This window comes from Aphelocoma coerulescens, chromosome 2 (genome assembly GCF_041296385.1).
Source record: "Aphelocoma coerulescens isolate FSJ_1873_10779 chromosome 2, UR_Acoe_1.0, whole genome shotgun sequence".
Classification (NCBI taxonomy): domain Eukaryota; kingdom Metazoa; phylum Chordata; class Aves; order Passeriformes; family Corvidae; genus Aphelocoma; species Aphelocoma coerulescens.
In genome coordinates this window covers 117,540,613-117,565,185 of record NC_091015.1, presented here as the reverse complement: position 1 = coordinate 117,565,185, position 24,573 = coordinate 117,540,613, and the positions used below count along the sequence as shown (strand labels likewise).

Here is a 24,573-nt window from a genome sequence, read left to right as displayed (position 1 = left end):
CGCATGAAGTGCTGTCTGTAGGTTTAGGGGGTGACTGAAATGCAAATACCCAGTTACCACAGACAGAATTGAGGGGAAAGAAGGGAAGAGTCTCACACCAGTAACTCAATCCAGATATATGACCCTTACCACAGAAAGCTTACACACAAGGAAAATGAAATAAAGTAATTGGTTAATAAAGCAAGGTTGATAAAAGAGTGAAGAGCTCTGATTCCATAACTGGATAAAGAATCTAAAAATAAATATATTAAAGTCATTGTTGCCTTTCAATATGCCACACAGCAAATAGTGCTTTAAGATAATCTGTGTTTCCAGCTTCAGACAGCAACTCCAGAGGACTGCTGAAAGTCAGAAGCAGTTGGATAAAGACAGTGAATTACTGCAAAGCTCTAACAGTAAAAAAACCCAAAAACAAAAACAATTCAGGAGACTGGCTTAAAAGTCAGATATTAAAATGATACCATTATATGTACTTTCCTTTTTGTTTCTGAGTCTGTAGGATGGATTTGAGTCAAATTTTCAAATTGCTCTCTGCAAAGGAATGCCAGAACTAACTTTCTCTTGCAATCCAATCTGAAGTGCTCAAATCACGCTGGAATTCCAGGAACTGGAACTTAAATGAAAAAGCAAAATGTGGATGCTGCAATACTAAAAAAAATGTAAGGACAAATGAAGCACAGTAGGTAGAGAAATTATTTTCTCTGCCTCAATTTTTAAAGAGAACACTGATGTAACAAAATACATCCTGTAATCTAACAATGATAAGTCATTCCTTCCCCGTCGAGATTTCCCTGTTGCAACTTGTAAAGTCCATTGAACTGAGCAGACCTCTCTAGGAATAAAGGTCTTGGGAGCATTCCCATTTTGCAAGGGAAAAAGGACAACTCATGCATGAGGCAGTGAAGTTTTGGCTGTCTCAGGATACACTCAGTGAAGTGGCTCTTTGTGAGTTATCTAAATCTCTCCAGTTATACACAATTGATATTTCTAGATGTTTGGCCTAATGTTTCTGCTCTGGCTATGGATGTCGTCTCTGTAAAGAAGAACTGTCCCCATAATTTGTGTTAATCTTCTGCAGTACACTATTTGCAGTGAAAATACAGTGTAATAATTTCCAGTAACTTCCCTGACCTCCAATTAGGAAATGTCCTACTGTGCTTCAGGCAATTTATTTCCCCTAGTGTAGTTTAAAAACATGTCTACAGTCACAGCTTCTGTGATATTATTTCTCTATCAATGGAAAACTTCAGGGAACAGTAGGAATGAACTGCTGTGATTTACTAATTGAATGTTTGCCTTCAAGTGGCCTATTGTTGGTAATGCTGGAAAACTGTTCAAACTGATTGTGTAGGCTGGCAAGAAGCAAGGCAGTTTCTTACAGTAAAGATTGTACTATTTCTCCAAAATCAAAACTGAAAGGAGCAAAACAGTAGCCAATGTATTTCTAAGCAGCAATAACAAATATAATTTTTATTTCTTTCAGAAAGAGAAACACAAAGCAAAAGAAAAGACCAAAAATCCCCTGCTCCTCTTCTGCTTTCTTCCCACTCCCTCAGCCTCCATCCTAACCTCAGCTGCCCTACAACACTTAGTGTGGGTGGTGTTATTACTGGAATACAGGGATTTTCATCTGGCACAGTTTAATCACTTCCCAAATTAAAATAGGCTATCTCAGCATATGCACAATAACCACACCTGTACCTACAGACCTTTTTCTGGCTTTAACACTGCTGGTGTAACTGGAGTGGCAAAATTCCCTGTAGAGACCAGGCCTCGGCACAAAACTTGAGACAGTGTAACAATGAAGACAACAGAGCTCTGATTTTGTTCATATTCTCTAGCATCACTGACAGGTACCTATAAAAGAACAGGATTCCTTCCTTAATCATTTCTCATCCTAGAGCAGTAATGACTCCACCGTGTTGTTCTGTAAATGGCTAAAGGGAAGAGAAAGAAAAGCCCAACACCAACAGGAGCAGAGAGTACTAACAGCTCCTGATAGAGTTCATCCTAAAGTTTAGATTTAATTTTAAATGTCATAAAAAAAATATTTTAAACAACATTCTATAAGCCTGAAATTCTGTGCTTGTTAAAGCGAATGCTGTAAATAATGCCAGATGCCCTGAACTGAGTCCATGACTGAGTTCATTCTTGAACACATGCTCCTATACATAAATTCTTCATATCTTATGTTCACTGAAGAAAATTCTAAAACCATGAACTCATTTTACCACTATTGCATACAGTCTTGTCCAATAGAAGTATTACTGTCATTTGATCCGCCAGTTCCCAGTCCATCACACAGGAAACACACCAGCAACATTCGTCTTTAACTTCTTCTCCCCTGACCATCATCCCTGTAGCCATTGCTCTTCCAAGTCAATATAAAACCACACCCTCTTTTGGCAACAGATATTTCCTTTTAACAATAAAAGACAAATTAAAGAGGATACAAGTCCGTGGCTGATCAAGAACAGTCGTCTGTACAGCCTGCAACAGGAAGGATGCTGAAGTGTAAGATGTGTCTGAAAGAATCAGAGGAAATGGTGTCGCCATCCTCACCAGGAGGTTTTGATCTCAGGTGGGAAAGAGGAAATTCAAGACTAATCTGGACTCATCTCATAGACAGCTTAAGGATAATGCTGAAATCTCTGAGGTGTTCTAAAATCAAAATATCAGCAAGATATATAAACACTCGGTTAACTGAAGGATATTATGATACAAAATGGAGATGTCATGGTGAGTGAATTTGAATACATATTTAAATATTCCTCACTGTCTACCAATTGTAATTAACTACATGGCTATTGCTTGTTAGGAGGCATGTATTTAAACCCACCCAGTCTCTCCCAGTACTGGAAAGAAACAATCAACTAGGCCATTGTCTGTGGAAAACACTTCTGTACTTCCCTGAACTCCAAGGACTTTGCTGCCCAAGTCATGGAATTACTTTAAACCAGCACGTCCAAACAACAGAATATTTGGTGGTTTTAAATAAACTACTGATTCTTGCCTGAGATTTTCAAGACAAGGTGGCAGAATGAGGCAGAAAATCCACAGAGATGGTATCCAGTGATGTTATCCAGCAGAAGTTGGACTGAAACAAATCTTGGGTGCTTAATCCCTAGTTTTCACAGAGATGAGGGCTGTTAATTCCCACTGACATTGGTGGGAGTGAATTACTTGCCTACTTTGAGGATGCTGGCCTCAGCTCATTTGGACTGCTTAACTGATCAAACCAGAGCACTGCTATCACCAGTTTATTTATTTGCAGCCCTGAGAAGTCCAATACACGTGGTTTGCACAGTCTGATTAATACACAGTTGGACACACTATTAGGATACAATGCAAAACATTTATCAAGAATAATTTATTGAAAAATCTATAGAATAAACACAGGTAATTATTAAGTAAACTTTTTTGAATGCAAAATAGATAAGAATCGGAAGAAAAGTAGAGAAGGTTTCCTTCTTTTTTTTCATTGGGAAATAATTAGGCCAGGAGCTATTTTTTTCCAAGGAAGCAAGACTGATGTTGTGAATCACAGTATGAGGTCTTACTGACGTAAAGAATTTCCACCTCTTGTTTTCAGGAGGACCTTATTTTAAGTGGACTGACTGCATTTTTAATAAATTCCTTTAAATAAATCAACATCAATTATGCCTAAAATGAGATTATAATGTGTGCATAGAAACTTTCACCTCTTATAGTTAGACTCACATAACTTTCCTGCTTAGTTCAAACTTCAGGAGCTTCAGCAAGACACTGACTGGACAAACTGATGAACAAGGAATTCAAGCTTCAAAATAATGTGATTTTCTATCAAGAGCAATGTAACTGTTTAAAAATCTGCTGACAGCTTTGTCTCAAACACTAGAGGTAAGGACTGCAGAGTAATTAATGCCCTTGGATTTATGCTTTTTCTGAAATATTGCACTACTATCAAAAGTGAAATATCAAAACAAGTATGACAAGTCTTCATTTCATAAGAAGCAAGATTCAAATAAACACATTACAGCAATGGTAAAGAGTGCATACAGTTTCAGGCTCAGCCTGATAAATATGTTTCAGCAATTTGCCTGCAAGTCTTTGAAGAGCCTGTGCACAGGCAGCAACTAGAGTTTTGTACAAACCATCTTTGTCCTACTGTATGTGCAGGTTAGAGAAGCAGTAGCTGTGGAAAGAAGAAAAGAACATTGTGCATCTTCTCCCTTGAAGTCACCTGGCAATTTCACCAAATCAAAGATAAGCAGACACAAAAGAAACCTCCCTATCTTCTCTACCCTCCCACCAACATCCTATCTGCCAAGAACTGCCAATCTCCTCTGATTTTATTCCAGTACTCATTAACTTCTTCCACCTTTGCATGTGTCAGCCAGCCTCAGACTTCCACTGAAAGATCTTTTGGAGCAATAAAATGTTTTCGTCTGATTGTCATCCCATATTGGACGTCCAGACTTGCTGTGCTCAGAAAACCAAGGTAACAGTGGATGATGTGTCAGTCGGTCCTCCCACATTAAATAATAAGTAATATAAGAGAGCGCTTAACTTTTGTATGGGAGGAGTGTAGAGCTTAATCCCACTCCTTCTTTAGTGTCACAACCACTCACTATAAAGTAGATAGGGTGTTCCACAGGTGTGGCATACTTGTGGCTACCATGCTCCAGCACTCCGGCAGATCATTCTTCCAGGTGAATAATGTATCTTGAACTCTGCTGTCCTGCCTCAAGGCCTTGTACAGATTGTAAACTGAGAGCTGCTCCCAGGGAAAAGCCTTTGTTTGTTTTGTTCTCCAGCCAAAACCATACCTGTGACAATAAAGAGCATCAGCTTCAACACAAACACTAGGCAATGTTTGGGCTCTTTGTAATACACCGATTTGTTTCTCTGTTTAAATAAATAAAATCAGCACAAATGTTTTTCCCCAAAAAGGAAATAACACCCAGGAAGAAAGGCTGGACTTGCCAGGTTGCCCACCCATATACTGAAACATCCCAAACACCACACTGTCAGTGCCTAGATAGGCAAACACAGCGCTTCAGTGAGGAGAGGCAGCCAAGCACTGGTCGGAACCACATGGGCTATTTCTCTGCATACTCCAGAGCTCCTAGAATGGTCTCTGCTGCAGACCTTTTGTTGTGGAATTAACAAAATGCTTTGTGGTTGTGTAACTGCTATGGCCCTCCAAGGTGGCTCTCCAGTAAAGACAAAACCAAAATACTCTGCTCTCCCTTCTCTCATTTGTTTATTGATTGATCCCTGACTAGTGCTTGGATTTTTAATACAAGTTAACCTATTTATAAATAGTAATTTTATTAACATCTGTTATTTACTTTTCATTCAGTCATTAATTTTCATTAAACATTCACTAATGTGTATCTGGCAGACTTTAGTGAGGTGATTACACATAAAAATTTAAAAATTGAAACCTGCTTCTTGCAACGGGGAACAATTTTTTAGAAGATATTGCAAACAAAGCTCACACTCTGATCCGAGAGTGGAAAAGTTGAAAAACACCTGTCCTAGACTCAAATTGAATTTTTATGTTAATGTTAAGATTACTATGTGGTGACATATAGGTCAAGTGAATGGGACAGGGCTGTATCATGTCCCTGCAAAACAGAATTCAAACCCCTCTTTCCCCATAGAGTGCTTTTCCTGGTATATCCAAGCCAGTGTGAGTCATACACCTCCATCCAAGCTTTCCTCTTTTAGCCTGCAGTTCCCTACAGCTTCCTTTCAAACTTTTCTTTGTTCCCTAATACTAGTTCCATCTTTCCAGAGGGACACTGTGACCTGCTTTGACTCATGGACAGAGTTAACACAGCACCAAATGTGAACCCGGACTACTCACAGCTGTAGGCCGGCTCCTCACATCTGATGGCTGCTGAGAACTACCTGAAAGACCTTCTGTGCCACAGACAATATTTCCTGAAGAGAGAGAGAGTCTTTTTCATTAAAGAGAAGCATCAAGGCAGTACAAACACCTCTCTGAGAACCATTCACCTCAGGTTATTTTGGCAATGTGAACCTGAAGAAAAGGAGCCCAGAATTCACAAAGCAAATTGTTCCTGAAATGTACAGAAAAAAAACCCCAAACTGATAGATAAGGGAGGTAAATTGCGGGGAAAACACCATTTCCACCCCATGCACCATACCACTACAGACACATTTCTCTCTTGGAGCTCTGCAAAAAATACTCCAGTAATATTTTTGCTATTTATTCTGCCCACCTGCTCTGTGCACTTTTCTCTCTCTGGCAGGCCCTTGCACATGGCCCTTTTTTCCCCATCATTATCCTGTTATGAAGTAATAAAGTGTGGTTGATCTTGGTGCTGGAAACACAGCCAGACTGCTCAGTAAAGAAACAAGAACTTTAAAATATTTCAAAGGATTTATGGACTCACGTTGGTGAACTCCGTCTTCCAAGGACTTGTGTACTGAGCTCGCCAGCCACTGAAGCTCTCCTCTCTGCACTCACAGACTACATGCTCCATTCGTAGGGAGGGGTGGAGGGATGCTTTCCATGTACTGTAAGAATCATCTGTCTTGGGATTTCTGTGAATTTTAGAGATGAGAGGACATAGCACAGAAATACGAAATGTGAACATTTCTGTCTCCTTGAGAACACAATTAACCCTCATACTTACACTGTGAAATAAAACTAGTTACACCCACAGAAAAAATGCAGCCATGCACAGAGCTTGGACCACATCTTCAGCATGCACCTGAGCTGAAGATTCTCCTGGCAAAGCCCAGTTTCTGTACTGGTTACTGTTGAACCAGCTGGTATTGTAGGCCCAGTGTGACTATCAGAGGAGCTGAGGTCAGATCTATGCATCTGCCCAAGTTCATCCATTTCTATTCAGCTCAATACTTCTAACACAAGTCATTCTCTGCTGATCCTCCTTACTGAGCCACCATGAAGCCACACTAAAACTTCGCTCTCTGCAGCACCACTTGTATTCAAGTTCCCATAGATCTCTAGTTTCAGGGAGAAGATGGGAATGGTCCTGCATGACTTTGTTTTTCATTCTTATGGTTTATTTTACATGAAACAAGCTCCAAAATGCACTGTGCTTTGCAATGGTAGAAGTCTTACATAGCCTTTTAGAGAAATGGCAGCCAACGCTGTCAAAGCCTTGTTTCATAGTATCTACAGAGCTGTCGATCCGGACAGAAAAGGGACAACTACGTGTCAGAAATCAGGAGAGATTTTCTTGCATAGTTCTTGAGTGAACAAACATAGACTGAGTCCTGAAGTTGTAGGAAGCTCCTGACTCATTATCTGTCATATCCATGGGGCAAGCAGGGGCTCTAACAACTCTCCTCCTAGTGGTGCCCCCATGTTATGTTTGGTCAGGCAATCGACTCTCAGGTTCACAGGTAAGTAGGGTGCCCTCATGGCAAATCAGGTAACATCTGCTTTGTCTTCCTTCACCAAAATATAAGCTCAGTGTTCAGCATACAGAAATATACTGTTGCTTCATGCTCATTTTGTTTAAATCAGTCTATTAATTTTTGTACTATGCAGTCATTCTCAAGACAGGCATGACCTCAACCTTTCAGTATTTAATGACTTTCCCTTTGTGGGACAACGTACAGCTCTTCCATGTTGCTCATCACTTTTGGAAAAGGACCAACTTTTTGAATTCCTCGGCTGAGTGAGGAGGGGGAAAAGGAAGAAAAATCCTTCTTCATTGCTTTTTAGGGACTGAACTCTAGTCTTGCTTTCTACAGGCTTGGGAAACTCCAGATAATTTCTGCCAGCACAAGTAATGAAACCTGAATTACATGCTTCTGTGAATGCAAACAGTGTCAGAGGAAATTGTTTAACCCTTGAGAAGGTTAAAGCATAATTTCTTAAGACAGTGAAGTGTTAACCTCTTCAAAGCATCTGCAGAGCATTAGAAGGGTTTCAAGTGAAATGGGACAGATGGAAGCAACATCTCATCCTTTTCCATTGCTATTTATTGCCAGTGAAGTGTTCCTATGCATCTCTAATGGCACACATTTCTCTTGGGGACAGGAAGCTTTGGTGTATATTTCCAATGAAACAGCTTCTAAAAACCAGTCTGAATGCGTGATTTTGACCTCAGCATTCAGAGCTTGTTTCTCTGCAGACTGGGAAGAAGAGTGAAGTTGTTGGGCGAGACTCACAGTAAGACTGGCAGATGAAATTTGCCTGTTTCAGCAGATCGGGGCAAATGATGAAGTCAGCAGGCTGCTGCCTACAGCAGAAGGAAGAGCCCTGCCCTGCTGCTGGCTCTGCCTGCATGTGAGACCTAGGAAAGCCTGAGCAGCTGCTGTTGGCCATGGGAGGCCTTGGGAAAGCATGAGCAGAGCTGGAGCTGGTCAGGCTCAGCAGGAGTGGCAGGCACGGCTCCCAAATCTCCCACCCAAACTCTTCTCCACCCAAACATCGCTCTCTCCGTTCCCCTCCTTCCCACTCATGGGAGCAGCCTGCCCAGATCCAGCCTCGATGCTTTGTTTTCAGTGTCGCTTCGGCCCAAAAATCCAACTCCCAAAAGAGCAGGAGCTGAGAAGGGTAGAGGGACATCCCTGTGCTCCTGCCCTCGGTGGGACGGCCTCACACGGGCAGACCACTCAGTCAAGGTGCTTGAGCTGGATTTTAACAGCCAGGTGAAGCTGAATGCCCATTTCTCTCTCTGCCCAGTGAACACCTCTCCTTACGAATAAAGGCTCATTGTACGCTCCTCGCTGAGGTAGCCGCCAGCAGCCTTCCCATGACAGTGGGCGAAATGAGCCGTCGTCGGGCCACGCAAGGGAACACTGGCCACCCCATGGCACCGGTGTCAGGCGGGACCACAGGGCTGCCACAAGGCAGCGAACCAGCCTCAGCCTCCCCCGCACGCACCGGGAGCTCACCACGTCTGCACCGGCCCCAGCTGAAGAACGCAGTGCCCCCTGCCCCAGGAACCCGGGCCCGCGGGGGCGGGGGGCTCTTCCCCAGCGGCCCGGCCGCCTCCTCCCATCAGCTTTCCAGTGGGGAAAAACTGGTTCGGGGACTGTCGCCGGCCAGCTCGGGCAGGGGCCGGGGAGCGGGTCTGCCCCGAAGGGACCCGCTGATGGCGGCCGAGCACCACATGGGGCCGGGGGCTGCCTCACCGCTCCTGCCCGGTCGGGGGGCTGGAGCAGGGCGGGGGGCCGGGGCCGGCCGGGCGGGCGGGTGGAGGGGAGCGGCGCCTTGGCCGGAGGGGGGTGCGGAGCCGCCGTGGAGGGCGGAAACGGGGTGGGGGGATTTGCGTCAGTGAGGGAGCTGGGAGCGGGCGAGGGCGGGCGGGACGGACGGAGGGACAGACGGACGGAGGTAGCCCGCGGAGAGGCACCGGCCCGCTGCGCTCGCCCGCCGCCGCTGCCCATCGCCCCATGGAGCTGTGCCCGGGGCCCGCGCCGCCCTCGGGATGGGCGCTGCCGCTCCTGCTCGCCCTGGGCGCCGCCGGGCTCAGCCACGGCACCCCGCACCTGCCGTACTCCCGGCCGGGCTCCCGCAGCAAGTGAGTACCGCCCGCCCCGGGCGCGCTGCGGGACCCGCCGGGCCGGGCGGGCTGCGGAGCCCGGGGTGCCTGACCGACACTGTCCTTCTCCCCCAGGAACTGGTGCGCCTACATAGTGAACAAGAACGTCAGCTGCTCGGTGCTGGACGGGACGGAGAGCTACGTCCAGGCCCAGTACAAGTGTGCCTGGAACCAGTTCCCCTGCGAGCCCACCCTGGTGTAAGTAGCGCCGGGGGCGACCTCGGCAGGGACAGCGCTTGGCCACCCGCTGCCGGCGGGGAAGCGGCCGCTGCCGCGGCGCTCGGTGATTCCCGGCACCCCGAAAAGCTCAGGGCCGGGGCAGCGGGGCGCGGACCGCCCTCGGTCGGTCCCCAGCGCGCCCCAAACAAAGCGCTCGCTTGGTGCGGACATCAGGCTGCTGGAGCTAATTAGAGCCAGACTGAGTTGCTGGTCCGTGCAGCCGGGAGGGAGCTGCGCTGGCACACCTCGTCGGCATGGAGAGGCGTGCAGGCGGGCGGAAAGCACGCGGGCTGCTTTCCATGGGCGGCGGGAGCGCCGGCAGCAGGACCGCACCTATGCGCTGCTGGGAGCGCACCTGGGCCGGAGCTGCCAGCGTACAGCCGCGCTCAAAACCGGTTTTATGGCTGCTCTGTGGTGCTGGATCGGCGCGTAAAGGGAGAACCAGGAACGTGAGCCAGCCCCTTTACAGTCTGTGTATCCCCTGTCTGTTATCCAGCAAGGGGAGCACCCAGTGCAGAGATGTTTACGGGGGATAATGCAAAGTTGCTTATTTGATTTTAATCTTCGTGCGTGTGACCACGTGGTGATCAGTGGAGCGGCCTCCTAGGGCAAGGTGTGCTGCAGCAGGTACAGCAGGCATCAGGGAACAGATGGATCTCACTCACCTGCTGGCTAATGGCAGGCAAATCTCCTTTCCTCCCTTTTCCACTTGAAAAACAGTAATTATACATTTCTCTTTGAAAGCTCTAGGCAATACACACTCTGTGAAGCCACTTCAGCATCGCCAGAAAGTCACTGAAAAGACACCCACAGATTTTCATAGGCTCAGACTTGGGCTGAGGTGATGATGAAGATTGTTTTACGATAAACCTACAGTAACTAGTTTTTATTTTGACATGAAACAGTGAGGATGAGACAGATACTGCTAGATCCTGGGTATTACTGAAATAGAACTTCAGACACGGATGGCGCTGTCACCCTGGGGCCCATGACAATAGGTGTTCGATGTTTGGTATTCAAATGTGCTGCTTTCTGTTTGTTTGGGTTGTTATTTTTGTTAAAAACCCATCTTTTCTCTCTATAAACACTAGAATTTGAGGGGAAAAAACAAAGCAGATGGCTGAGCAACACTGTCTTGTGTAACTTCCCTTGTTTCTCTTTGGAGTCTTGAACTGGTGATTTTGGACTTCTGGCTGAGTTTATGGATGTGTAATGGGGTGTGCCCTCTGTCCTGAGAAGTCTCTGTAATGGAGCTACAGAGGCAAGAGGAGGGGTTGAAACTGAGCTCTTTAAACACATAAATCACCAAGTATTAAGATAAAGAATTTCAGAGGCAGTAAATTAGGACTTTCATGGGCTATCTGCTGGTAGATAGTGAAGAAAGTGCAAAGGCATTGCTTCTAGCTCAGGAAATTCTTGCACTGAGAGTGTGAGATTGTTGTCAGGAGTAAGAAGGGGAAGCCCAGTTTGAGCAGGGGCCTGGACTGCACGACCTCCAGCAGTCCCATCCCTTCCAGATTTCTCTGTGGTTCTCTGAAATGGCATTGTCTGTCCTTGTGCTTCTAAACATCTGGAGTTGGCTGCTGTCAGAGAGAGAATATGGGACTGAACAGACATTTGGTCTCACCAGCCGTGTCCAGTCTCATGGGGTTTTTTTGTTCTTTTGAGAATGGAATTAGATACTTATCATAAAACTTTGTTTCCTCTGTCTGGCTTTCTTTGGTGAACATCACTGTTTTCTTCATAACCATAATGGCAACTGCAAAACAATTCCTTGTTCTTAACATAAAATATTCCTTATTCTTACCATAAAATATTTTTCTCTTGTCACAGCACCAGTTGATTAACACTGAGAGAAGGTGGAATATCAAAATCTTGAAATTTTATTGTGTTCAAAACTGTTTATAGGTTGTCATTTTATTTTTGTGTCTGTTGCATATACACTGTCTCTTAGTGGCAGAGTAAGAAAAGGGCTAATCCAAAAAGGTCTGAATTGCATGCTTCAAATCCTGCAAACCCCTAACTTGTTTCCTGTGAAAAATATTGTTTAATTCAGGAGTAGCGGTCTGAATAACAAAATGTGTTTTTATAGGTTTACTGGCCAATCTTCACAAAAATAGGATAGGAAAGAGCTATAAAACAACAAAGAAATGACTGTGAGGACTTCGTGGAAATTATTCTCTTTTTTACTCCTTTATACACTTGAACAGAGAACTTAAAATGAGCTAAATAGCAGATATTCATGGGAATAAAGTACAGTCCCTGTGTAGTCTCCTCTTGATACCCATGGTTTATCTAAGAGCTCATTCAGCTGCAGACAGTGGGGACAGTGAGATCCAAATCAAACAAAGAGTTCCTTAACTGTATCATGGATGTGTGTGTTTTATTAGTACTTAAGTACTATTAGGTCTATTTTTAAATCAGTCAGTGGATTTACTGTTGGTTTATATTAGTTTAAGACTAGATTTAAAGAGCCCTTCTAGTGTTTAGGTACAGTCTAGGTTATGCCTAACAATTACTTAGGCTGCAGTGTATAGGGGAGCATTTCACTGCCTTAAACTTGCAGTGTACTCCTGAACTCCTTATGCTCTTTACAGACAAGAGCGTGTGTGCTGCACATATGGATTATAGTCAGCACTGATTTGCCTTCAAAATACAAAGCTCTGGTGATTAAGCCTAAAATTATATGCATGCATGAACCCTTTTTATCTACCCTTTAGGCCTATTAAAATATAATTTGTCTGAAGACAAAAACCCCAAAGACCCTTGTTGGAATGACTACACTTCTAGGATTGTTAACTGTAAATTCACTTTGGCTGCAGGGTGTTTTTCCTGAAAGCTTAAGCTGAAATTCAGGAAATTATTACACTTCATTGTTTAACTGTTTTATAGGTACTTGAGCTCGATAGTGCATTTCCTTGCTGAAAAGTTGGTGAATGCTTTGGCTGATTAAGGTGTCAGGGATGAATGTGAGTTGAAGTGGGGCTGCTTGAGAGATAGGAAGAGAGAGAGTAGAAAGAAAGAGCAGAAATGCCCTTTGAAGTATGTTCCCTTTGAAGTGTTGGGGGCTCCTGATTTATTTTTCTTAAAACTGTGACTAGCAAAGGAAGGAGGAACTTTGTTATTAGTGGGTCATTGGGCTGAAAGGTACAAAAATATTAGTGTTTATACTCACTAAAAGGAACTTGGTTGTTTTGAAATTTAATATTGCTTCATAAATAACCGACCCCTCACCGCTTCTTTTGTCGTGAATTTCCATTCCTAGCTTTCTTATGAATGGTTTGGTTACTTACTTAGCAATAATAGCAATTTGTAACTAGTAGCATTATCTATTTCTAAAAGAAAAAACATATTGCCTGTCTGGTTAGATCCTACACACTCTTTAGGATTGTGACTTGTTTGGGACATCCTCTGGTCGCTATAGCTGGTTCAGGGTAGGATGTTATCATAGCAGTTGTTTGTGTAGAGTGTGTGAGTACACCTGGCTGTACCAGAGGTGCACCAATTTATGGCCCAGCACTTTTGGGAAACGCTGCTTTCACTAGTAAGGTTTTGATTTTGAAGTCTGAAGTGAACTGGAGTGGCTGGGGCAGAGGGATGTTTTCTGGGTTTCTGCCTTTGCTACAGAACTGCAAGCAGGACTTCTCCCTACGAGGTAGTAAATCAAATAGAAAAACATTTAGATTGGTAGGGACCTCAGGAGGTCATGCAGTCTCCTCAAAGCCCCCAGCTAACAGCAGAACCAGCTTCAAATTTTGATAAGGTTGCTCAGGGACTTGAAGAAAGGAGGTTTTATCAGATCTGCTAATTCATGTACCAGCCCCCATTAATTATGCTCACGTGAGGAAAGATATCTGTGTGCTCAAGTCAGGTCATCTTTCTTTAGCTTGTGAGGAGTGAATTTCATGATTTAGTGTAAGTTTCTCATCTTAACACTAATGATACATTAAGCCCATTATTTCATTTATAAAATGACCAAGAAAATGATGAATGAATCAATAGCTAAATTAGCAAGCCTCTCCAAATTTCTAATTGAGCAATACTTTCTGACTTCTTGTCATTTTATACTTTCAGATGATCATAAGTAAGCCCAGTGCCAAACTAATCACAACTTTATTCATGGCCCAGAAGAAGATTCAAAGCACAAGACTGAAATAATTTTAGAGAATGTTACTACAAGTTTTCTGCATTCATAAATATCGGAACAGATTACTGCTTATGAGTAAAACACTGCTTTTAGTAAGCATTTATTAACAATATATTATTGGGTAAAAGTGGAAATTTTATAACTGAAAACCCTCATATGAGACCTCCAGTTCAAGTTGAATGTCTTCATCCATCTGGCAACCCCAGAACGACCTGGGTGGAGCACATCAGCCCCAGTCTAGGAATATATAGGAAATCCCCATGTAATTTTCAACCTTCTAACAGTCCCAAAGTAGTTTTCTCTGAGACTGTTCTGTTGCTAGAATTAAGCATGCAGATCAGTGTCAGAGTTCTCAGCACCAGGCAGGATCAAACCTCTGATACACAAGTCAGCACAGACTGAGCTTGTGTTTGCTACTGGCCTCCAGCAATACATATCTCATAAGAAAAACTTTTCAGGATGCATGAAGACTTGAAGGGAAAGCAAGAGCTGTTTAATGTTTCCCCTCCAAGTATCTATAAAGGTCTTCAGGACTTTCTTTCCAACTTTGTGTATTTTGTATGAAGCAGAATCTCTTTGTACAGGCTCCAGCTAGCTGACTACATAGAGAGGTTAGCCTAGGGGCTTGTGCATTGAAAACTGTAAGGAAGCTTAAAAAACTTCTGTCTCCTGGAGTGCTTGTTTGAAAATCTTTGAGATCCTGCTGGGTGTGGTAAGTTTTCCTGGCTGCCTCCCTAAGCCTGAAATTGTGCATCTCTCTTCACGCACTGAACGCAGCAGAGTCTTTTTTCTCTGTGAACTGGACAGGGAATTTTCATTTCATGCATCATTTGAGTTTGTTGCAATAATGTTAAAAAAAAAAAAATCCTATATTACTACTCCTCACTTCACATTAATGTAAATACTTAGTATTTCGTGCTCTTCTGGTTTGAGAAATGTGTGACCTGGAGGTCTGGGGCCTCTTCTGTTAAGCACCAAACTGTTGCCAAAGAAATAAGTTTTTATTTTCAGGGTGCTGCTGACCAGTTAAGGTGTATTTCATCATAAATACCCAAATAACCAAGGAACATTCTGTACCATTAGACCATTAGTGGGCAGTGCCAGTTTTACACATTGGGGATATTGTGACTCCCATCTGACTTCAGTTTTGCATTCACATCTCATCTTTCCTTTGCCTTCTGGTTCACTTTTAACTTGGTGTCTTGGAAAGTAACTGCTCTCAAAACAATGCTCCATTTTATTCTTGAAGTTGGGGTCCCACTTAATCCCACAGGTTAGCTCTTGTCTTCATGAAAGAAAGCATCGCTTGTTTGTTTCATCTGGGTATATTTTCAAATAATCTCCAGCAATAGCTCTTTCTAGAGCATTCTAGAATTTCATGGGCAGAGAAGCAGAAGAGATACTGAGCAGGAGCTCAGTTTGTCAGGCAGCTTTATCAGTAGCAGTGCTCTGCATCCTCACTTCATCTTTCCACTCATGTAAAGTGAGAAACTTGGTCCCTACTGCTGGGAGAGGCAGGTGATGATGTTGTTAACATATAACCTGTTGCAAAGTTGTTCCTGTTCCATCACTGTTAAGAGTACATCACATTGCGGCTCTGCAAAACTTTCCTGAAATCCTTTTGAAAGGACTGTATTTTCAGGGTTCTCCTATCCCATTCTATTTAGGTGGGATTTAATAGCTTCCTGTTGCTCTGTTACCATGTGTTTGACTGGCATTTCAACATTGTAAATCCCAAGACTGAAGTTCTGCTCTGAGCTTTGCCACAGGCTGCCTGTGGCTCCAAATTACTTAAATGCATCCTATGTCTTGGTTTTGCTGTTCATAAGAAGAGGATGCCTACCTAGTGGTAATTTATGAACATTAAGCATAATAACATCTTAAAGTTCTAGGCATTTCCTGATGGACTTTAATGGTCAGCTTTTTGAAAATAAGACCCTTGGCAGCCAAGAGAGAGCTAGACAGGGTAGGTATTTGTGTATGTGTGTGTGAAGATGTATATACAACAAGAAGAAATACCTAATATGTGACATGAGCTGACACTTCAGAATGTGCTTGGTTCTTTCTTCCCACAAAGAAACGTTTCTCTCCCAAGAGAGAAAATTGTAGTTTGAACCTCATCTTTTTTTGATAGAAGAATTCCAGCTGAGTGGCATAAAATCCACTGTAAAAGTAATAAACAATGGCACTTCTGGAGACTTTGAAATGAAACCATGTGGTTTTGCCTGAGAATAGTTGAATGTTTTTGTCTTCTACCAGTTCCTGTAATCTTCTGTCCTTCTTACTGAACAAAACATGAACTTTGCAGTAAAATTCAGCCAGATTCTCTGAGATGCATTGAAATAGTGTTCAGTATTGAAGACAACTAAGTGCCAGCGACCAGGCTGTAGTGAGCTAATTGGAGCACCTTGATTCTCAGCTTCTTCCCTGGCACCAGTAGATGAGATGACTGTTTTATTTAGGGATAGAGAAAAACAACTTTTTCCTTCCTTGTATGAAGGAGTAATACAATCACCTGTGCCAGGTCTCTGCCCACTTAGCAATTTCTTCCAGATGGAAGGCCATCCTCTCCCATCATGCTTTCCAGGTAGCGTGAAGACACCAAGTAAAAATAATCAACGGAAAAAAGTACTGAGTCTCTCAATGCTCATTCCTATTCTATGAAACATTCAGTAAAATTACAGTGCTTCTGTAGTCAGATACTAAAGCACTCTTTGCAGTGACCTGGATGGGTGATTTCTTGGGTGTGCACACAGCAGGCAGTGTGGAACACAACTCAGTGTTTTGACTCATTCCCTTGCTTTCCTTCAGTTTGTGTCCCTGTTAATGCTCTCAGCCAGCAGCAGTTTTTTGTTCAGGATTTAGCTCAGAACAGATCAGGTACAAATGTTGGCCATGCTATACATGAGGGCAAACTTTATTAAGAACTCCCTTGTGTGCCTGTGCGAGCCTGGAGAAGCTGAGTCTCCTTGGTCATATGCCCTAGTGATGCTTGTCATAACTTTATATTTTCTGCAGGAGTGCCTCAAAACTTTGTTTCTCCCAGCACAAAAAATTTTGAAACACTCTCTTCCTGCTTTCACTGAACACTTAGACTTCTGTAGGTTCATCTGTTCCTGTCAAAACATCTTTTCGCTGCTTGCTATAAATGCCTTAGGACAAATTCTTAGTTAAGACACATTTTTCTCAAATTAAGCTCGTCTGTGGGCTGGAACACAAGCTAGCTGCCAGTGTTGCTGTGTAGTAGCAAGATAATAAAAGAATGAAAAACAAAGGTGGGATTTGATTCACCCTGACCTAAATTGTCTGCCCTGTATGCAGAGAGATGAAACTGAGTGTGGGAGCTTAGACGTGCAGTGATGGTGACTCAAATGCAAGTCAGCGGTGTCCAGCACACTCTGTAGGTAATAGGATGTAAATAATGACTTTAGGGTGAGATGCAGCCCTGCTTTGACTCTGCTGGCTGTGTTGACTATTTCTGTTTGCCTTCATGGAAATACAGACCCTTAAAGCCTGTCCTTACCTACACAGGAGGCACCTGAAATCCCTGTGTGCTGAAACTCACAACGGAGTTACTGACAACTGCTAAAATCTCCAAAGATTTCAGTGGAACTAGGATTTCTACCACCATTTGCAGGGCTTACAATTAGGCCTGCATTCTTGGGAAGCAGAAAACTTAGGATCAACTGGTTCTAGTTCAGTGTTTGTGTAGTATAAACAGCCAGTAAGGTGTATTTTCAGCCTACAAAATAAAAAAATGCTTGGTCAAAATATGATTGCATTTAATTACATCTTCTAGGTAGTGTTTTTGAGTGGTGTCTCTATGCCACTTAAGTGCTCCCTTTGCAATATACTGAAGATTTAGATGACTGGGACTATATAACTATAGTATAACTGTATAAATATAACTACCAGACTATGCAATTTACAAAGAATGTGTCTACATGCAATAAAAGTGTTAAAGAGTGTAGATTTTGTATGATCTATTTTTGTAAAGACAGAAATTTGCAGGCTGCTGAAATCATGGGACTTGTTCCAATCACTACAGAATTTTGGACCAACCCTGAGGCTTTGTGCTCAGGGTAAACATTTTTTACGCTGCTTATGTAGAAACATGCTGATTCTGTGGTCCCTTCCTCACAGTGAGGATGTGGTGGCACTTATCTCATTGCATTTCCCAGAAGGTTGAATGCTAATATCTAGTTACAGAGCTGAGCCATATGTTTTCCCACCAATTTCATCCAAGTGTTTCTGATTTGTTTTATCGCTATTAGGTGACATTCCAAATATCAGCGTTAACTGTTTCCTTCTGTGGCTTAGCACCATGAGAATATTATAGCTCATTCCCTAGTCAAAATGTCTAACATTTACAGCAAACATGTATTTTTAATTAAGCATTTTCCTGTGGAAGTACTTCTCTCTCAAAGAGGAGGAATATTTGAATGCTATTGTCACCCTGTACAACTTGATTTCAACTGTGAAACACTGAAGATATTAAAAGTGGAGGTTTGTGTTAGTGGTCTGGGTATGTTTTCTCATTTGATCAGCATGTTGAGTTCATGGTGAAGGTAGTAGGCGTGGGTAGTTACAAGCCTGTTGTGGAAAATCTCCTGTGAAACAGCTGTTCTTATGTTCTCTGTTGCAATGAAAGATTAGAGACAGTTGATATTAACTTTTATTCATGCTTTAGAAAAGAATGATTTCAGTATTTAGCTCAGTTCATCAAGAGATTATGACCACCATCTTGGACTTGAAGTCCACAGGAGAATGGAGTGACTAGGCACAGTAATTGCTGGTGTGTTATATGTAATTTCTAACCACATAAGAAATTACTATTTTTTAAAATAGTTTTGAAGTATACTTGTAAAAATAATTGTGTTTGTTAACACTTATCTGAATAGCAGAAATCCAAGTCAAACAGAGGAAGATTTGATGTTTTACTGTTTTTAGTTGCATTGCAGCATATATAGGTGTAAAAGCGGAGCCTCAATTTTTAAGAGACTTAGGAAACTTTTGTGGACCCTTTTGACAAAATTGCTTCACTAGATAACTCTGTAAAGATTCACACCTGCCAGATAAACAGTGTGAAACTTGATGTTATATTCCAACCATTTATTTTTATCCAGCTTCACAGAGAAGCAAGATTTTGTTCTCTCTGAGTACCCTGAGTGCATTTTATGTTTTGTGTGCTTGTGATTGTATATATGTTTACTATGACTATGAGTGAGTAGTTAGATTCAGAATACTGCAGATTTAAAGACATTACTAATTTGTATATTTTGATAGTTCCCAGTCCTATGTCTTTCACATACATAGAATCCCAAATTATTCTCAGGATGCAGTCCCTAGAAGAAAATTATGGTTTGTTTTGTTAGAACTGTAAGCAACAACAGAATTGTGTTCAGTGCTGTTAGGCTGCTATATCCTAGCAAAATCATGGGAATCTCCAGCTCCTCCTCTGAAATTCACTGAGTGAGCAAAGTTCTGACTTTAAAAAGCATCTTGTATGATTGAGAATCTCCCTGGGGCTGGATGCATGCTGGTGCCAGTGCACCGTGACACCTTTTCTTGCATGGGCAGCTTGCACAGCAGCTGTGCATGAAGAGTGTCATTGGTAGAGAAGCTGTAGCAGTGAAGCTGTGATTTTAAAGAAATTTTTATGTGACTGGATTCAAATTAGAGAAGTGCTAGTGTAAGTTCCTGTTTCCCAGCCTTACATGACTGGCCTTCCTTGAGGAAATGGGACTAGCTCCGTGATTCATTCGGCTGGACTGGCAGTATAGAGAAGTAGTTCTTGGTAAGTAAATCCCAACTGAATTTTTGAGCTCTCCATGAGTATAACTGTCTTGTTACCACAGTTCAAAGTCTGAAATATGAAAGCTGTTCTAGATTCAGATTTTGAAACGTTCTGATTCTAGCTTATTTTGGCTCTAGGAGAATTGTGATTTAGGACTCAGGTTAATCTGTATTTGATGTACTATATCTGAAAACAAAACAGATCCAATTTGTGTATTTGCTTGAGTTCTCAAACTTGCAAGAATTTGTAAGAAGTGGACTGCATTTCAAATATTTTTTAAAATTTAATAGTATTTGACATTTTATGCCTATTAGGATCAGGAAACAATAAAACAAAAAAGAGTAAGAAAGTCAAGTATGCCTGTTTTTTATTTTTAAGATGGAGTTTGGAAAAGTTTTAAATTTTTGACACTGGAAAAATATTAAGCTTGATTTCTTTTTATTTGTTTATATTCTTCTTTTGCATTTGGTTGTCTTATGATTTTTCTGACTGTTGAAGTCATCTCAAAGCGTCTGTGTTGATGAATATGACTACAGACAAGATGTTCAAAGAGAAAATTGTCAGAAATGTGATGGAAAATCCTTGTTCTGTCGTTTGAGTGAAGAAGTGCACCATTTGCATATAAATAGTTCTTATTCATTTTATGAAATTAATTTCAGCTATATTCTTAAAACTTTGTTAGAGAAAAAGAGAGATGTGGCATTTGAAAATAACAAAAATACTGTAATTTTCAGGAAGGGCTTTGGCCCTAGAAATAAAGAGGAACACACACGAAGTTAGAAGCAGTTAAGTGTTTTATGGAAATCATACAGAAATATGTACAACCATTTCCGGCATGTGAAAACTGATCTGGAAGTTCCAAGTTTGCACTTCAGTAATGTGGTGGTGGTTGTGAGAGAGGTTGTAATGACTCTCAAAACCACTTCAAAACACTAAAGCATCTAGCTAATCCTGTGCTCCTGACTCTGGCAGCTAGCTGGAAGGAAAGGCTTCAAACCCAAATTATCTACACAAGATGTAGTTTAATGCTTTAGATAAGAGAGAAGGAAAAGGAAGTTCCTGGGTGGCCGCGATATTGTTCTTCCCAGTGGTGCCCTCTACGTTGCACTCCTCTATTTAATTTTTAAAGCACTTGACCTTGGGGGATTTCTGTACTTTGTAAACAGGATTCAGCAGATGTTTAAGTGAAAATTGTAGAAGAAATGATGAGCCTGGAGTGCAGTCTACAGCTGTTTCATATATGGTGTTCAGAAGGTATAAAAGGGTTGGAAACCCTCTCTGAGTTTACGTGCTCCAAGTCAGAGTATGAAAAGCTGACAGCCACAGCAAACCACTGCAGTTATGAGCAGCTCATAGACAGAGATACAGCACAGCCTGCCCCTGCCCTCCTATGCAGATTCACAGAAGAAGGGAGAGGCCTCCAGAGAGGCTTATTAGTATAAACTACTCTTGGCCCAGAAACAGTTGCAAAAAAATCTGATTGTCTCTAGTGAAAGCAGCTTTTTCCCCTTAAATGAGAAGTCGTAGACAAAGTAATAATGTGAAACAACACTGAGTATTTCCCGAGTGCAGAAATTAGACTACATTGTGGCAGAATTGGGAAAGATACAGTTGGAAAAGAAACCAGGTCCTAATTAGCAGTTAGTATTTTAAGCACACCACTGCAAGTTTGTTAACCAGCTTACCAAAAAGGGACAGCAAATGGCTGTCAGATGGGGGACATTATATTAAAGTTATGTATCTGAAATATGCTGAATAAAAAAATATTAGAACTATTTCAGCAACTATTTGCACGTGTGGCAGGAGAAGCCTTGAAGGGTAACAGTAAGTTAAGTCCCTCTCTGTGACTTTCAGCAGGAAATGTTTCACAGTCTGTGTAAGATTTACTTCTTTCCATTTGGTAGTTGATTACTGATTTTTTTTTTTTTTTTTTTTTTTGACCAGTAAGGAATTTTGCATATTAATACAAGGCCACGTTCAATGAAATATGTGATTTTTGTGGGATAGCACGGCTGCTTCTGGTGCTGTTCTGTACTGTATTCTCTCTGTCCCAGGATACAGCCCCTGTGAGCCCAGCCAGGCTGTGGCTGAAATCTACTGCAGAGCTCCTGTAGCTTCCTTTGCTGCTGTTCTGCATTTATTCTGCTGGTGTTACCGTTCAGGGGCACCTCAGCTGTGAAGTGAGCCTGTCTTTCATTTATGGATGCAAACTGTTCTAATCTGAAATAATCTTAAGGAAAAAAGATCTGAAAAAGCCATAGGGAAGTTAGTAACATGGTGCTAGTTTTACTCAGAGAAAAGAGTTCACTTGAGAAATTGGGATAAATTTTTTTGTTTGTATGTGTTCCAAGAATACCATTTTATAGAGCTCAGGTGGCAAATCCCTGTTTTGCTCATTTTCCTCATCTCTCAACCCAAAATGAGCTGTACCTTAAATTGATGTAGTTTTTATCCAATAGCATAGGGGATGTGTTTGAAGGGAAGTTATGGAAGAAGTCTTTGGTTAAAGAAAGTTGCACAACCAGAATCAGTTTGTCATTTATTAACTTCTGAGTTATTAATCAGGGAAGCTCAAGGTTGTATGTACAAGGTTGTATGTGCATAGGTTTGTCTGCCAAACCCTCTTCAGCTTAACTGATGAAGTAGGAAAGAGTTGATTTCTTTGTTGGTTGTAGTGTTCCATCTGACTCCTCCTTTCATGTCCTCGTCTGAACTCACACTTTCATCATTTTGTCCTTCACTGGAATATCCCTCCCAGCTTTGACTGCTCTGTTCATATGTGTTCTGAGGAATGGTTTAAGTGGAGACTGTGGAAAGACAAGTGGGACAAAGCAGGCAGAAGCATTTTTATGATGTTCAGAAGAGCCCTGGGGGGAGGGTTGCAGTGAGAAGTTAGAGGAAAAACATTTTGAATTTACAGAGTAATACACTGATGGTCACTGCTACTCTCAGTGGTGTCTGATGAGTTGTACCTCAACTTGCCACAACATTTTATCCCTCTGCTCATACATGAAAGCCCCTATTCCGTGGCTCCCTATCACGACTGTGTTGAGTGGAGGCAGCTTTAAAACCTAGACAGAAACATTTGTTCGTTTGATGTTTAAAGCAGAAAAATGAATCATATCTGTGTTTGATTTTCATTATAAAACCCCCTGAAACCTGTATTAATTTTAACTTTAATCTAAATAGCAGCTTAAGTTACGGATTGTTTAAAACACTTTCTGTTTTCGCAGATACCGAACGAGTTTCAGACCTCGGTACACAGTTGCCTATAAGACAGTGACAGAGCTGGAATGGAGGTGTTGTCCTGGCTACAAAGGGGAGGACTGCAGGGAAGGACCAGCAGAAAAGCCAAACACTGCTCGTCGTCCCACAACACCAGCAAAAGCTGTTGTGAAGAAAGGCACAGGTAACTTCTTGTTTGAATTTTGGTATGCACAATCATGTCTGGTTTCTTGTTTTGTCTTCTAAGGATAAGAATCATTATGGTTTCTATTAAACTCAACTACTGCCAAGTACAAAAGCCATATGAAAGACTCTGTGTGGTGGGAAAATAATAGCCAGGCCATAGCAGTCTTGATATGGAGAATTTTCTGAAGAGTAACAGAGGAATGGGCTGTGGAACACTGGCTGGAAATGCCAGCTGCCTACTCATGGTTCCAGAAAATCTTTGTGTTAAGACTGTGGGTTTTGTAATTTTACAGGGGTTTTTTTTGTGGTTTCTCCAGTGCTCAGAAAAAAAAAATTAAAAAAGCAGAACTGTTATTAAAACAAAAGAGAAACCCAGGTACTAATTTTAATCATATATAAGGGTTCCTAGCAGTTTCGCAATGTTTTATTCAAGATTGTGAAGGTTTTACAGATTCATATTAGACTACCTGCCTTAATAATAAGGAGTAAGGGAATAAGTAAGGATAAGCCTCAACTTCTCAAAAAGTATCTTAAGGAATGAATGATGTTTGTTTGTGTAGGATACTGTCTTCTGAAAGGGCAAGAATGCTGTTACTGCCATATTATACCTTTTCTCCATTAAGAAAAAAATGATAAACAGATGTTTTCTTCTGAAGGACTTTTTCCGACATAATTGGAGATTAGTGTCACATATAGCACTTAGTCAGATCTCCACATGTGTTTTCTGTGTAGTGGAATGTATTGAACGACTGAATACGTGGTTTCAGACTAGTCCCATAGATTATATACCTGCTTTAAAAACAAGCTTTTAAAATATTTTGTTAGCTGACCTAAAATATTAATTCCAAATGATGATAATAAAACATCGTGGTATCTGTACCCTTCTCCCCTCTTCTAGACAAAATTAAAATTTACTTTGCCTTTTCCTTCAGTTTATCCTTTCTTGACCTCTGATAATGTTTATTTTTTATTTTGTGGTTCTGGATTTTCTGCAATTGTTACATATTTTGCTTGAAACTGAACATCCACATTTGTACGTGGCTCTGTAACTGTGGTGCTACTAATGACAATATTCAGATTCATTAATTGATTTCTCATAGGTAAAAAGCAGATTGCAGCTAAAAGTCTTCTCTTTCTGATTTTCATTCAATGAGGATGTTATTTTTATCTAACAGTTTTGAATGTGTAGAACTTACGCTTTTATGCATGGTTTTATTGCCTGCTTAAATATATGTCAAATAATTAGGTATTTGTGAAGCAAGTATGGTAAGTGGAATGTCTTGCAGAACCTCATGTCATATATGGGATGTATATTTGGACTGCAGTTCAGTAAAACACTGAAGCACAAACCCACTTCAGGCACATAAATGACTGCCACTGAAGTTTTCAGTGGGAATTCAGGGGCAAATTATTGTTATAGGAGATGTAGTGATTCTAAGGTGATTGGGCTGTGATGTGTG

General features: G+C 41.7%; 1 protein-coding gene across 1 annotated transcript in view; it reads left to right on the top strand.

Annotated features, from left to right (window-relative positions):
* The first annotated feature begins 9,310 nt into the window (after positions 1 to 9,310).
* EMILIN2 (elastin microfibril interfacer 2) overlaps positions 9,311 to 24,573 on the top strand; it is a 38,097-nt gene continuing 22,834 nt past the window's right edge. Inside the window, exons 1-3 of the mRNA XM_069004556.1 lie at positions 9,311 to 9,518; positions 9,615 to 9,737; positions 22,936 to 23,111. Coding sequence (XP_068860657.1) covers positions 9,391 to 9,518; positions 9,615 to 9,737; positions 22,936 to 23,111 — 427 coding nt within the window. The 5' untranslated portion in view covers positions 9,311 to 9,390. The remainder of the gene's footprint in view (positions 9,519 to 9,614; positions 9,738 to 22,935; positions 23,112 to 24,573) is intronic.